Below are 16,955 nucleotides of genomic sequence, written 5' to 3'. Positions count from 1 at the left end.
ACATTTAATGTTTATGTCTTTAATTTATCTACAATTTTATTTCATTATTTGATATAAGGCATGTTGCTCAAAACATCACTTGTATGTGTTGATGGGAACAGTATACAGAGTGCAGACTCCATTCATACAACCTCTGTGCCATTCATTTTCTTAGGTATAGCCAAAATCAATCATATTATCACTTCAGAGGGTATACTGAATATTAAGGCTTTATTCTACGCTGCTTTTTTCTTCCTCTTGTTAATCTTCAAGTCCCGGGAATGTTTATCATCTAAACCTCCAGGCAGTCTGCTCTTTAGATTTCTCATTTTTCTCATCTGTCCTTCCTTCTCTGGCTTAATAAAACAAAGCTGTGGCAGTCAATTTTAATTTGTGGACCGTGGACAACTTTGTTCAATGTGGATTGATTTTAAACTTGCTTCAGTTAACTTGTTTAAAGAGGTGGTATTATGTTAATTTTCAGGTTCAAAATCTTATTTAGGAGTTGTACCAGAACAGGTTTATATAGTTTAATTTTCAAAAAACACCATATTTTTTGTCATACTGCACATTGCTGCAGCTCCTCTTTTCACCCTGTGTTGAAGGCTTTGTTTTATCTATGGAGTGATACATCTTGTCTCTAAATGATCTTTGTTGGGAGTTGCACATGTGCAGTTCCTAGTGAATGACTACTAGCCGATCAGAAGCTGGGAAGGGCAGGTCAGCAATAAACCAGTAAACAGCTTCGGTTCAACTGTACATGTTGCAGACCAGCTTGGCAACACAGACTGGAGGAAGAGGATAGCTAGTGTTTGGAAGGGAGAGGAGAGGTGTGTGCTGCAGCTCCGTGTTTTTCCACTGGTGTTTTTGAGGGCATGTCGGAGTAGCAGCTTGGTGAGCATTATATGAGGCGCATTTATGTTTCATCCCTGTGTCGTCACAAGAATGAAAGCGAAGCGGATGGACTACAAACAAGCTGTTTTCAAGCAGTTCAGAGCAGAGTTTTCTGTGGGAGATGGGAACTCTCTTTGGGGTGGACTTTTTCACTTTGCAAACCTATTACATGCACAAAAAAGGTATATAGTTCAATAAAGGAGAGGGAAAAAGTCGAAAAGCATAATACCCCCTCTTAAACTGTTGTCATTTGTTAATTACTGTTTTACTTTTAAATTATTTTTTTGGTATTTGTTTTTGTCGTATATTTCACATTGGGTCAAAAGAGAAACGCACTTTCAGTCCTCCGTGTGCCTTGTAGAATTCACAATAAAGTTGACTTTTACTTTGACTTTTGTATCCATGCGGTGTCACAGTATAAGTAACTATTTATTATTTAATTCCTGGTTAATGATCGCAAAGACAGTATAGAATATAACCAATAACAGTGCAAAGGTCTACAGCACTTTACATAGAAATGTATCCACTCATGCTCAGTCCTCCATATTTCCAACTAAATTGTCATTAGCTGTGCAAGGAATTCATAGTATTTATTTTACTAAAAAACCTTACTTGAAAAAAGAGGAAAAGAGGACCACTTCAGACATCGCCTTCAGTATTCTATGTGATACAGAAGGCCAATACAATGGCACAGAGCTTCGTATCTGAACATGTTTTTTATATTATTGGCCTTAGAAGATAAATCCATAAAGCACATAAAGTCAAAGGAGCACTGATTTTAATAAGGTTACATAAAGACATTACTTTTTAAAAAGACATTGAGAGACATTCTGCCCTGCAGAGGAGGAACCTTTATTAGTGAGATATTCTGTGCATGATTAGTGTGCATTTTATTATTTTTAAAAATGTCTGTAAGTACATGTAAAAAAGGTAAAAAATTATCACATTTTTGAAAATGAACCAGGGAAGAGAAATTACAGGTTATAAACATTCTTGAAACATTAGATTCTGCCTCTTAAGGTTTTACATTTGAACAGAGGACTGTGTGCCCTTTAATCTCTATCCTTTTATTTTCATGAGATTTCACAGTAATTGCTTTGGCATTTTATGTTCTCTTCAAAAGAAAAAAAGCAGTGTACAGTGTCATATCATTCATTCCATTATCTTTCCTTATATTTCATGATTTGAGAAATCTCAGATTCAAACTGTTTTTCAAAAAAGCAGTCCTGGTTTAGTCCTGGAAGATATTTTATAATATGGGAGTTCCTCTTGGATAAGGATAAAAGCAGCAGTGACAGATATTCCTGCAAGAAAGTGACAGGGCACCTTGTGTTTTCCAGCTGCTTGCACATAGGCTTTCTTGTTTTTTGTCTTAGGGATCTTGTAGTTTTTGATGGATTTTCTGTGTGTGTGAAAAGAAGCATGCTTCAGACCATACCTGTCCTTGCTGTCTGTTTCTATAGCTCTCTGTGCAAGATTTTGCTGAACATTACAAAATTATTTGCTAGGTTAGTATTTGGTGCCAGAGATTGTGTGATTTTCATAAAATCTACCTGCATTACATGTTCAAACAATCATATCAGCTCCAAGCAAGGCTGAGTTTTTTCCCATTTATCGTTGGTCACTGTTTTAAGCAAACATTTCACATAATCTGTTTAATGCCATCAGCCTTGTGATTTCCCCAACATTTTAATTCCCCTCTTGTTAATTTCAGTCTTCTCTGTATCATCATTTATTGTGCCTAACATCTCACATGTTTCACCCACAGTTAATTCACCCAGTAACTAAAAATTAATGGAAAAGGCTTTTGAACAAACTCAGCCAGTCAGAGCTGAAGACCAGAACTACCTGTTTTATAACTGTGAAATAATGATGACATTTATTGGATAGATGGAGTCAGTGGAGCAATGAGAGCAAACAACCATTAGTAACTCTTTGCCACTTGAATAGACAGGTCTTATAGCAGGCACACAACCAAAAATATGGAGTCAGATTGTGAAAAGAAGGAACACATAGACAGACAGTACTTACACACTTAATATAGTCCACAGGCAAAAAGTATACCCTCTCCAGGTCTCTCACTGAGTTTGACTTCCTGTGCCTGAGAGGTCACTCAAGCTCAGGAACAGTTATTATTGGATAAAAGGACTACTGATCAACCAGCCAATGTTTAACAAGCACTTTAATGACCTGTTACACCAATAACTTCTGGTTAATTGACTTCAGTATGAGCATTTATTTATCTGTTTGCAATCTGAAATCAATTTCTACCCCACAATATATTGCTCTGCATTTTATTACCTTGCCACATGTCCTGCTTTTCACACTCATTCATTAAACCAGATCATTATTTAACAAACTAAGACTATCTCTTAACTATCCCTGACTGTTGATTAATTTGTTTTACTTGCCTTGAACAAATGTTGATCATGCTAGAGATATAGTTTCCAGGAGAAATTCCAGTGGCGTAGTCATTTTTATTCTTAAAGTGACTATAATCAATAGTTTACATTACGATGGATCATGTGATTATATGTGGAAATGGGGTCAATGCTAGGGGCATCTCCTTTATCATGCAGTGGACACAAGGTTAACGGTATCAACTCATTACAACAACATTTAGACATTAATAATGGATAGCTTATCATGGTGTATGAGCTGGTCCCACAGTGTTTTCCTAACATTTTATTAAGAAGGCCTATGTGACCCACAGGGTAGTTAATCAACCATCCAAGGCTGCAGGGAACAATGAGGTGCATTATTGCACATTTCCTAACAAACTTGAATGTTCGGAGAGGTAAAATGTTTGTTTTATTACCAAAAAGAACATCTCAGTTGAATTTGATTGCTGCAGTGTGTGCAGGCTGGTCAGACAAACTTGTGCAGATGCCATTAAATGAGCAGAGCTGGAGTCACAGTCAGTATTCTGGTATTTTCTTGCAGTCTGAGAAAACACCCCAAATTTGATTTAATTTGGAGCATGCCGTTGGACACAACCTCAGAAACAGCCCCCTGACAGACTGAGCTGCTGCTTACGAGCTTGGGTCTCCTGCTGTCTCCTTTCTCAAACAGATTTCTCTGAGACGTTTGTTTTCCACGTGTGTAGCTTTTTGGTTGAGAACAAAAGATTATTGGGTTTGTGTCATTACACTGTTTCCAAAAATGACCTCATCCTAGTTAACGACAATATAAAAATGCAAAAAACACCCCCAAATAGGTTAGGGTTTTTTTGCCCCGTTGGGTTGGGCCAAGCTACCATACTGTTTGCTTGGTAAATATTACTCTGTCTGTGGTTGGGTTTGTCTGCAGCAAACAACAGCCCACCAGGGAGGATGTCAGCAAGGAAAGTGCGGCTGTGGCTCAGAAATGGAGAGGAATATCAGTGGTGTTGTGGTTTTACAGTATGGGGGTCCTTTTCGTCTTTTTTAAGAATATATACGGTCCGAAAAGCATACATTTATTAAGTCTATCTCACCCACACAATTCCTTTAAGTCATCTCCTTTTTCCTTGGAATCAGTACAATGTGCATGACAATAAGTTCTATGTTCACTGAAAAAAGTCTTCAAAGAAGCTCTTAATCCCAAGATACTGCAGCTGAGTAGATTCTCTTGCTGACAACCACATCAAACGAGCTCTGTCTCTCCCTTATTCCTCCACTTTGGAGCATGGTTGTCCCATCTTTATTACCCCCGTTAAAAGCACTTCATCTGGGGCCTCAGGTAGGGTTTCCACTTCCCGGTTGTCACAGTTATGGCTCATTAAAGAGCTCTCTCTCTCAGCATGAAGGAAACTGACTCCCCCCAGATCCCCTCATGTGTGTGGGTGCTTAACACTGATACTGCCGCCAATACACATCTTGTCTGCATTACCATTAACCCAGACAGAGGGCACTCTAATGATTGTCAGATGCTGCATTGTGCCAGTAATGTCTGAGTTGTTAATCAATTCACTGTTTGAATGCATAAGGGTCACTGCAGCTGGTTGTGTTGTAATCCTTTTTTACAGTCAACCTAATTAGAATAAATAAGTTAAAATAGGTAATTTACTTGTTATGGTTGCCAAATTACTGAGTGTGTGATGTTTACGATTTAAAATAAATTGTCTATCACTAATACTAAGACCCTTTATAAATATTTCGTTATTTTATAAAGAGTATGGTCTAGACCTCCTCTATATGAAAAGTGAAGTGAGATGACATATGACAAATTTAATTGAATTAAGTAGAATTTTGTATTTTGGGACAAGTGTGCTGGCTCTTGGACCGCATTGTCTTCTCTGCATGTTAGCTTTGCAGCGGAAGCTCTAGTTACCTTACTTGTTGTGTTGTTGTTTGCTCTATATCATGGTATTCGTCATGGTGTTGGAGTTCTCCAGAAGCACTTACTCCACCTTTTTAAGTATCAAAATAAAAGAACTAAGGAGACAGCTGAGTGGCCCTTACCAGTGTCACATGGATTACTATTATGGATGCATTAAAATACAAGCAGCATTTTAATGTAGCTGGTTGATGTGGAGCTAATATTACTTTACATCTTGTTGGGTATAGCTGAATCAATGACAATGTCATATCATATTTTATGAGGTGATCATATGTTCTATAGGCTAAATGTTTATCAGCCAAGAAAGTAACTCATAACTATGTATGTACTAACAAATTAATGTAGAGGAAGAACAATTTAACTGTGAAATGTAGTGAAGGAAAAGCACTTAAATTCAGAAAATGTACTTGCTTTCCACCGCTGCTGTCACTAACATGACCCACAGATACTCACTGGCACCTGCAGACACGCACTGTGACTCTTCTGAGGTTAATATTATAAAATATCCTGGGTCATCATTTATCACTGGTCCAGTCAATGAGTGTGTCTGCCTTGATGCTCTTTGAAGACTAGGTACATAGATCTGCCCCACAACCTTTCTAACAGACAGTAAGTCTCGACAGTAAGGTTGTTGAGAGGTTGACTCTGGAAAAGCTGATGCTCCTGCTATTTAAAGCAGAGAATCTCTGGCCTTTGGTGTCACACAGATGATGTATCATTGTGGACAGAGCTGAGCCAGAGAGATGGTGATCCTCTATAATGCTACCGCTTTGCCACATTTTATAACAGGTCAGCTCCATCATCCAGACCTATCCCTGGGGACTTGTACACCACCTTCTCAACCGGCAGAGATGCTGATACACATGACAATGCAAATCCTTTGACAAACATGTCAGTGTTTCTAAACATATTTTTCCTGTGATAATGTATGAGAGTTGGTGTGCTGCTGAGCTCAGGAGTGCTGCTGCAAGAGAACAGCAGGAAAGGTTGTGCAAAGTGAACCATTCTCAGTCACATGGCAAATGTGCAGTAACATTTAAACGTGTTTTTAATGCACGTGGACTGTGTGCCTTAAACCATTAAACCAGGCACAATTTTAACATGAAACCTAATTGTAAAAAAAAATAATAATTTAAATAAAACATTGTGACTACATTAGATTCTGCACCATATACAGTGAAAATAAAGTATTTTGATGTATCTATTCAACGTAAATATTCCTTATTTAGCATTTACAATCAAAACTAACATTCATCTAACATCGTACATTTAGTTTAATGATATAAGCATAATACTGTGTTTGGGATTTTTCTTCTGATCAGTCTGTTCTTCATTATCCACAGGGAACCATTTTCTTACCTGGAAACAAAGTTACAGAGCATGCAACCAGCGGCGATGATGGGGGGAAATTTCTCTTCGAAGTCATTCCAGGTAGGAAAAGATGAAAGCAATGGAATCACTTTTTTTTTTAAATCTTTACTAAGGACAAAATGATGATAGCAATGTCGGCTGGAGCACGGGCAGGAACAAAAACATCTGCAGCAAATACATTTGGGCAAAGTCTTAAACACTGTGAGAATCATCTAGGGAAGAATTTAGCCATTAACTGATTGTTTACATGCTGCTTAAAAGGAAGTCATATGTTGTGAAATTGTGATTACTGTAATGTTACAACATTCTTTCTCTCGTGCTTTCCAGTTCTAGCACTCTGACATTGTTCTTATTTTGTTCTGCCTCTTATTATAAACCCGTTTGCTCAATGAAGAGCCACTGACAGGTTGACTGAAGTTGAAATTTACCATTTTTATGACCCAAATTTGTTTTTTATTGGAAATTTGCTCATTTGTTTTGCCAAGAGTTAGATGAGAAGACTAATACCACTGACATTTAAAATGCACACTAAACATGAAGCTTTAGCCAGCAGGTGGTTAGCTTAGCTTAGTTTAAAGCCTGGAAGCAGGGAGAAATAGCTGGCCTATATTGAGCTATTTTAGTGTGAGCACAAATTGAATCTTAATGTAATATTTTTGAATTTGGAATGTTCAAAGTGAATAGTGTACGCTACATTTGAAATTGAACAGTAGCTGTGTAGTCTCTCCTACCATATCTTGGTTTACATGTCACCAGACCTAAATAAGGCTTTGTTTCAGCATGTGCAAGTTGAAAAAAAAGGTTTAATACATTTATACAATGCTAATACACTTACATGTGAGTTGTGAAGTGCAGCAGGTAGGGCTGTGCAATATGACAAAAAATTAATATCTTGATTTCATATCCCAATAATGATATATATGCCGATATAAAACATTTTTTGTAAATTCAATAAAATATCATGAGTTGCTGTTAATGAGTTAATTTCCAACATTAACTCGTGATATTTCTCTGCATCATAATAATTCATGCAATTCTGGAGGAATCCATTAACATGACAAATTCAATGATATAGAGTGAACAATGACACAGCAACGTAGCTAAGTGGGTTAGCAGCAAACTGTCGCTTCTTGCTGCTGCAAAGCTAACGAGAGGACAAGCTGCAACAGCATGTCTTGGTCAACTAGACTAGATGTCTGTGGGCAAGCCATTAAACGTTACCTGACACACACATCGTGGCTGGAACTGCTGGAAAAATGTTGCATGGTTCAACAGACTCTTTGGTATGAGCTCCTAGTTTTTGCTTGCATGGTCTGATTCCTCCTGTTCAGTATTACCCGCTTCTGAGTAAATAAAACTCCACGTTTTGTTTATCCCGAATGCAAATTTCTTTTCCGCAGCACGGCATATAAGAACGGACCGCGGTGAAGTAAGTTTCAAGCTGGATATTAGTTTTACGTTGGATGTTTGATAGACGAAATTGAAATTTTAAGAAACTGAATGTTAAGAAACTGAATTTGAGAAACTGAATTTGGAACTCAACCCAAATTGAACAAATACAATCAATTTCAAAACAAATCCACAGTTTGGCCATAGTTTCATATTTAGCATTCAGACATGAGAGTGGTATCGATCATCAAAAGGCATTTCCTCGCAAAATGTCAAACTACTGGTTTAGAGTTCAGAAATTTTGCTGAGAAGGTGGCTTACAGTAAAACACTGACCACACATGCATACTCCCACACATAAACTCAAAGGCCAATACAGACGCCAGAAGACTGTATGGAAACATGGTCGGATACAACACAAAGGAATAGTGGGGTATTTTCCCAGGCGGAGCAATGCCAGGAATGTGAGTCTATGGAATAGATATTTAAAACACACATGTACAATGGGGAAATAGAGACAGCTGTTAAAAGATACAGTAGCAAAGTGCATTGACACCACCATCCGTCTACAGTAAAACCCAGTAGAAAACACAGGATGTGTGCAACAGCTACTTGTATTTTGTATTTTGATATTTTCTCTGCTGTGTATCCACTACAGTTTTTCTCAGAGGAAATCAAAATATGAATATCAAGACATTTTTTCATGTGATTTGTGGCTCCCATTAGACACACACAAACTCAAAAACAATGTGACCCGGCAGATAATGATGAAAGTTCATCCAAACATTTGTCAGTGAAAGCTAAATTAAAGACTGCCCAGAATGAGCCAAAATTAGACAAGTAATCTGGGCAGTTGGCCAGAACTGACAGATGAAAAGTCCAGGTGTGTCGCAGGTTAACCTTGATAGCGTTTTAGTTTTTGAATGCTATTGACTTTGCTGGTTGTCAAATAGTTTCCACATCAGATCAGGATTATCTCTTAATCCTGTACTTTCAGCTGCTACTTTTCACTCCAGCTATTCCGTGTTCACATTGAAATGAAGCAAAGTCAACTTGTCAACTTGTGATTAATAGTTCTCATGGTTGGAGGTGGTTGTGTTATAGGAGTAACGAACAGTTTAGTTTACGCACTATTTTTCTAAATGCTTGTGTGCCTATGCAATGGAAGAAAACATTTGATGTATCAGCACACATGTAGTGGAACAAAACTTGTTTCTAAATATAAAGCAGGACATACTGTCTAAAAGCAATTAAAAAAAGCTAATATGTCAGGAAGTAGGAACAAAAGGGATGTTTAAATCTTCACTTCTCTTTTTGAAGCCATGCACTTCAGCTGAAAAACAGCCACACAACAAATAACTAAGTTGTCTATTTTTAGAATTGTATTTTATTCTGCTGACTGAGCTGGCACAGAACTGATTTCCCACACCCAACTTTACTTTGAGAAATCCATGACCAGAACATATGATTTTAAGTTGCAGAATGTTGGTAACGTCTGCTGATACATTTTAGCCAGCTTTTCTCTCGAAAGATGATGACGGTGAAATATTTTTGATTGCTGAAGGCACTGCTGAATAAGATGATCTGACCTGTGCCAAGTAGCCAGGCAGCATGAGTCTTGTTGCCATGCAGTTAGAATTTCGTAGTTAGATTTTAAGTACAGTAAAAAATGAGTCACATGCCTCAGTGACTGATTAGACCACCTTTCAGTCTCAGTTTTAGTTCCCCCTTTCCCGGTGCTACAGTATATGTTGTTGTTTTAGCACACTGTGAAATATATTATTTTCATGTACAACCTTACTGTTGAGACATATTGTTACATATAACAGTTTGTGGTGTATTAACACATTTTCAGGTTCTCTTGATTTATGAGACTTTGTGTATTCCAGTCTCCAGCACTACAAACAGCTTTCTTTTTTTTCTTCTATAGCTTCTGTAAAAATGTTGAAAGAAGAGGAAATTTGAAATCCAGTGACTCAATTGTCTCCTTCTGCAATAGTAGTCATAACAGAATTTCCACAATACAGCAGGTGCTGCTCCCAGCTGCCATATTCCACTTAACTCACCTTAAGGGATATCATCTGTTGTAGTATATTGGCTATCTATGTTGGATATGGAGGTTTTTGTGTCTTTTGTGGCACTTAGTGACAGTTAATGTGATCAAATATTGGTGTTAACTGTGTTATGCAGCTCATGTCATTGCTTTAGTACTGTATGACTTTGAGGCCATGGGGAAAATGTACTACAGTTCCTGATATAGTACCATGTGATGCATTTTCAGTTTTTGCTATCAGCCAGTAAAGTGTTCACAATAGCTTCACTTCAGTTGTATTGTTTAATATAGGGAAAGTGAATGAAGTATAAAAAGGCAAAATACTAATACTGTAAAGGATGTGCTAGCACAGTGCAGTTACAGTGTAAAAATAATCCTAAATATGTATGACAATATATTAGTTACCATTTGTGAATAAATAAGGACATACAGCGGTTCAACAGGACAGGTCCCACTCAGAACAGGCCTCGTCATGGTCGACCAAAGAAGTTGAGTGCACGTGCTCAGCGTCATTTCCATAGATTGTCTTTGGGAAATAGACGTACGAGTTCTGCCAGCATTGCTGCAGAGGTTGAAGGGGTGGGGGGTCAACCTGTCAGTGCTCAGACCATACGCTGCACACTGCCTCTTCTAAGATGATGCACAAGAAAGCCCGCAAACAGTTTGCTGAAAACAAGCAGACTAAGGACACAGATTACTGGAACCATGTCCTGTGGTCTGATGAGACCAAGATAAACTTATTTGGTGATGATGATGTCAAGCGTGTGGCTGGCAACCAGGCTGGCAACTGCAGCTACAGTTAATTGAGGGAATAATGATCGCCTCCATTCAGAGACTAGACCCAGGGAAATTTTCCAACATGATAACGACCCCAAACACACCTTCAAGACGACCACTGCCTTGCTAAAAAAGCTGAGGGTAAAGCTGATGGACTGGCCAAGCATTTCTCCAGACTTAAACCCTATTGAGTATCTATGGGGTATCCTCAAACAGAAGGTAGGGGAGCGCAAGGTCTCTAACATCACCAACCTGTGAAGCTCTGGTGATCTCCATGCCCAAGAGGGTTAAGGCAGTGCTGGAAATTAATGGTGGCCACACAAAATATTGACACTTTGGGCCCAATTTGGACATTTTCATCTAGGGGTGAACTTGGACATTAATGTCTGTGTGATGTGTTATTTTGAGGGGACAGCAAATTTACACTGTCATACAAGCTGTACACTCACTACTTTACATTGTAGCAAAGTGTCATTTCTTCCGTGTTGTTACATTAAAAGATAGAATGAAATATTTACAAAAATGTGAGGCGTTTACTCACTTTTGTGAGATACTGAAGATGACTTAGACTTTTTAAGTGTTTATCCATATAATTTAACACATGATGTTTTCTTGGTATTTTATTAAACAAGACCATAAAACAGATGTCACTGAGGCCACAAGTTACAATTAAGGGATAAGGGTAAATGCTAAAGCATAGTATAACACCAGTACAAGTAGAGAGGAGTCATAAAGTCAGTAAACTGACTCAGAAAGGTCAGTCATATCTAGATAAAGTTTGCTTACATTAGCCATCATTAGCCACCATAAGCTGCTCTAGACCATGAAAGGCTGTAACAGCAAAAACTGAGTCAACATATTGCTTAAAAATTTAACCTATAATTTATAAGACAAAGTTCCTTTAATTTTGACTTTTAAACTTAGTGGTCTAGTCGTTTTGGCAAAATACGCTTATTCACTTTCCTAACTAAAGTCAAATAAGAATTAGACCACTCTTATGTCTGAAGGATAAATATGAAGCTACAGCCGCTTCGCTTAGTTTAGCATAAAGACTGGACAAAATACAAAAATGACACGTTTTGGTTTTATGGATGTTTAATCTCTGTATTCGCCCTGTTTCTAGTCTTTATGCTGTAGCATAGCACAGATTAAAATTATAGATATAAACTTTGTTTGATAGGTATAGCCCTATCAGAGAAATCAGTGTGGTAATGATCTTCTCATCTAACTTCCTGCAAGAAAGCAGATAAGCATATTTCCCAAAATGTCAAATTATTCCAAGTACTTTGTATTAATGTATAGATCCAGTACACTACGTTTATTCACACATATGATTTCTCTGGTTTATACACACAGGCTCACACTTCCCTCCACTGGCCACAATGTCCGTATTAAACTTTCTTCTTCAAAGCACTTGTTATGGCCATGTCTCAGATGTTGTAAAATTGCTCCACATACCAAAACATGTGGATTGGAATGTGACTACCTGCAGGTTCGCCACAAGGGCCTCATGGGCTGTTGTTACACATCAGGACTCAACAGACTTTCAGCTAATACTACTGAACTGTTTTCCCCATTTTGCAACATCCACTACGCCCCGATATTGACGGAAAACAAGAACACGGCTTGTTATGAAACAGCAAATAAAGAAGTCTAAGAGAAGCAGAGAGAGCAAATGAAAGGAAAACACAACACATATATTCCACTGGTCTAAATGGGGCCTTGCAATTTGAACACAACACATGGACAGTCTGGCGAACAGACAGACGGGAAATGATGGGGGAGTGGGGGGTGGAAGTCAGAGTTGCACAGAGATGTCTGTTGTCTTACAAGGGTGGTGGCGAGGTTTGAACATGAGCATGCATCAGGACGCTGCTCTCAGATTAACACACAACTCTGTATTTTTAGCTTTTCTGGAAAGTTTTACTTTCAGTGAAAAATGCGAAATAGTTCAGAAAACATCTCTGCAACTTTTATCCACCAGTGCTGTGTTCACACTGATGCTTCTTACTGTTCTTCTCTGTTGTTGTTCTCATCACATCTGGATGGTGTGTGTTAAACCTGCAGAAAGAGTCACTGAGGAAGAGAGGGGGGCTTATGAAGCAGATTCACCACATGGCCAACAATATTTAGTCTAGAATCATGGTTATGTCTTTATTTTTAACTGTCTGACCGAGACACACAGGTATAGACATAATGGGGCTTTTGTTTTGCTCACCAAAACCACGATTTTAAGCACCAGTGACGTTGTCTTCCGTCACACTGACACGTTACAACATGTGCAAGCACACATGCGCCTGAGCTAAGGGGAACAGGAATAACATCAAAAATGCATAAATACAGCTGTCAAAAATGTCTGTTTCTGGCATTAAATATTTATTTTTGAGATAATCTGAGCAGGACATTTTAATGCTATGCTTAAGGATTACATTATGACATTTTCTGTGTAGCCATATTTAGCTGCAACTGCAAACTATTCTAAATTCTGGTACTTCCTAAGAAATCACAGTGTAGCTTCTTAAGGATATCTCTCATACACAGACAGCACTGACAGAAGAAAAAACTGGATTTCTCTCAGTCCATACATATCAGAACATCCTGCCGGATCAGTGTGCTATTTTATCTGATGTTGTTGAATCCTCCCAAGAATGTCAGGTATGAGCATAGCTGTGTTGTATAACCTGGCTTTAGCAAATTTTGATTTTAGACAAAATATCACACGTTTCAAATTTTTTTTGTTTAGATTTCAAAGTTGCATGAGTACCTGTAACTAAATGTCATTTCCCCTGGTCCAACTGCGATAAATCATCCCATTCCTATAAAACAAGAATGAACACAGGAAACACTCCCCGCTGTGTTTTTGATGGAGAAGCAGTGTGCTCCTCTATCCCCAAGCTCTAATAAACACAAGGCTTTGGCTCCAGTATGAGTTCAGTATGTCTCTCTCTCTTTGCCCCAGGCTCAGTCTTTTGCCCTCTCTCTCTCTCTGTTTCTCTCACTTTCCCTTGGTTGCATGGTTAGAGTGGCTGGTATAGGCCACAGCAAGTCACTGAATTATGGGAATATTTCCCGGCTCATACCCAGAGGCCACCATCCCTTCATTCATGAGAGGACCTTGGGATCATGTTGCCATGAGCAGGTGGACGGCCTCAAGCATAAATGCTGTTTACAGGGCAAAGCCTGAGTGTATTAAACAAACCTGGAGAGTAGAAGAGTATCCTCTTCTACCAGGATCAAAGATTCTGTTTGGTCCGAGCTTATTGTATAAAGTAAAGTAATATGTAGGTATTTCCTCATTTTAAGTGTGAGTTGATATGATGCTGTAGTGAAAGGTGGAGAACGGAAAGCCTCAGAGCCCCTGCCTAAATAAAGGTTATAGTGCCATCATGTGGTTTTCAAATTCATTACAGTACTGGGGAAAATCCAGTCCTGTTCATCTTTTTTGCATCTTGCAAATAAGTAAGCTTACGTTAAATGGGGAATAAGGAGAGTACAATTTTTCCTTGTAGTGCATTTTCATGGATTCTCACAAATGGAAAGACTGTATGATGTATAATTCTAATGTTGTATAATTCTGAATGAGTTATGCAAGATTGTAGTCTCTGTGCTGTGAGTTTAAATACAGTAATGGCTTGGAGGGCTGCCTCATTTAAGGGGTTTTGTTACTTTCACACTGGATTTATGAAACAATAAGATTGCTAACTGGTTTAAATAAGTTGTGATGACCTGATTGAAAAGTGCAGAATTTACTTAAGCATTCGTTTAACATTTCTCTAGTTTTGCACAAAGACATTGGTAATATGAGTGAGTTATTGAGTTTACAAATGCTTTGTAGAGCATTATAGCATCATTGTAATGTATTATATTATCTTGTATATGTTAGTATTGTGTTTTAGCTTAGCAATGACTGAGCAAACTGTGAGATGCAGTTGAGAGCTCCCGACAGAGGTGCTACGTGGCTGGAGTTAAGATTGTTTTGCCAGAATAAGTTTTTTAAATGCTGTTTCATTTGTAATTAGTTTTTTTATTGTTTCATTTTTTTATTTAGTGTGTCTGTGATTAATGTTCCATCATGATCCTGTGACTGTTTGACATGTATGCCTGATGGGTTGCAATAGATAGACACCTTGGTGACCTCTGCAATGACTTATCAGTGTCATGTCACTGAGGTGAATGTCTTATTTACTCGATGTGACTTGTGTGATTGATTTATGATAATCACAATGCAAATATAAGCAGGCAGGCAGGGTAGAGTGAGAGTAAGACAGAATCAGATATGCAAAAAAGGGAAGTTTGAAAATGCTTAGAGACTGTCAATAGTTAAGGCACATGACCACACAGAGCCCATAGTGACAACACAGACCTACAGAGACTTAAGGGGAAATACCTGATCTGGTAAAGTTTGGCACAGTTAAAGGCTAGTGTAAAAGTGTTTTTTAAGATAACTCTTGAAAATCTCAGCGGTCGGGGAGAATCGGATAGTGGGGCCAAGAATTCCAAAGTTTAGGGGCCATTGAGAAGGCCCTATTCCCATAACACTTTGTCCTGGACTAAACTGTAATGGCCGAATGATTACTATTGGACGGTGAAGACAGACATGTAATTAAAAGACTTCTGTACTGCTCATTATGAGGAAGCCAGGGGTTACTTATAAGCCAGCATGTAGACTATGAGCACCAAAAGTTGATGATGGAATGATGGATGAATTAAATTTTAAAAAGCCCAAGCCGGGGGGACTTTAATAACCCAAACAAGTATTGTTCATGGATGGTAATAAATTAAGCAGGCTGAGAATATTGCCCTCTAGGCATCAATGTTTAAGGTTAAGCTCCAGTAGAGTAATTGAGAAAGCATATGAATCTGTGGTGCTGATATTTCAGTGTCAGGATGTATGGAGGTGGTTTTCAAATTGGTCCCAATATTCATGGAAAACGTCTGGTGCTGGCATCGGCTATATGTGTGCACCCCTTTGTATCAACAAAGGTTCGATGACCACCCCTGGAGCTTCAGAGGGTTGGCTGAACTACTATACATAGAGTTTATATAATATTATATAATATAAATTTTATGGAATGTATGACAGTGGACTATTGTAATCCCAAAACCGGCTCAGGTTTCAATTGCAGTTCTATTTCAAGGCTTTCTTCAAAGACAAGCAACTGGTTTGCACACAAATTAAGGAGTTTTCAATTCTTTGACTTCCTATTCATTATGAATTTACAATGCATAGGAGTAAAAAGCACAAACTTTTTGATGAATACCTTCCTCAGTGTGCAGGCATGTCTTTCAAGCATGATCAAGGCACATTAAGTTTATTTGTATAGCACCTTTCAACAACAAGGCAATTCAAAGTGCTTTACACAAGACATACAAGGCATTCAGACAAGATATAAAAGAAACACAAGACAATACAAAATGACATAGATATAATTTTATGAGTAAGATCAAATTTCATATACAATGCACAAGATCAGCATTAAGTGTCCAAAGGAAAGGAAAGATGATTAAGGTAATAATCCAAATAAAAACAAATATAGGAAAAAAGGGGGGAAAAAGACAAATATGTACTATTCCACAGCAGCACAACAAATGAACTCCAAGGAGTCTAGGGAGAAAGCCCCAACCCAGCTATAATAAATCACATAGCTCCAGGAAATAAAATTACTTCTCCACCAAACACACATACACAAACACCTCCTACACCCACTTCAGTGTCATAACTAGAACATATATTAATCCATACCCAAGTTTGATCTAATTAATCTGACACACAAGATCTGACCAAGTAGCTTGCTGGTTCAAAGTATATGTTTTTATGCTTTATATTTAATTAGCAATTGGATGTACAGTGCCCTCACAGCATCTAATGCATCATACATCCACGAGGAATAGAGCAGCAGTTTCAATTAAGAGGGAAAGCAGTGAAACTGATTTTTAAGAATTTTACTGTGATAAAATGATGAAGTCTAGAGAAGCATTAGTGACAGGATTATGTTTTGCATATAAAAGTGTCGTCTATCTTTATTTGTACGTCTCCCACTAGTCTGTCTGGTCAGAGACTGTGGGATCGTGTCAGTGTCCTTTCTCGCTTCACTATGTGATGTGACATTTTCAGAAAGGTCAGAAATTGAACTTCTCTTTCTTCTTTTTCGTCCTCAGTGTATGTTTGTATA

The 16,955-nt window shown here is 38.1% G+C and overlaps 1 protein-coding gene across 2 annotated transcripts in view; it reads left to right on the top strand.

The window, feature by feature from the left end:
- LOC123981533 (rho GTPase-activating protein 24-like) overlaps positions 1–16,955 on the top strand; it is a 67,877-nt gene that overhangs the window by 17,263 nt on the left and 33,659 nt on the right. For both annotated transcript variants that reach the window (XM_046066413.1, XM_046066414.1), the window contains exon 3: positions 6,537–6,624. In XM_046066413.1, the coding sequence (XP_045922369.1) occupies positions 6,537–6,624 (88 nt within the window). The remainder of the gene's footprint in view (positions 1–6,536; positions 6,625–16,955) is intronic.

This window comes from Micropterus dolomieu, linkage group LG13, assembly GCF_021292245.1.
Source record: "Micropterus dolomieu isolate WLL.071019.BEF.003 ecotype Adirondacks linkage group LG13, ASM2129224v1, whole genome shotgun sequence".
NCBI lineage: Eukaryota > Metazoa > Chordata > Actinopteri > Centrarchiformes > Centrarchidae > Micropterus > Micropterus dolomieu.
This window is presented reverse-complemented; position numbering and strand designations above follow the sequence as displayed.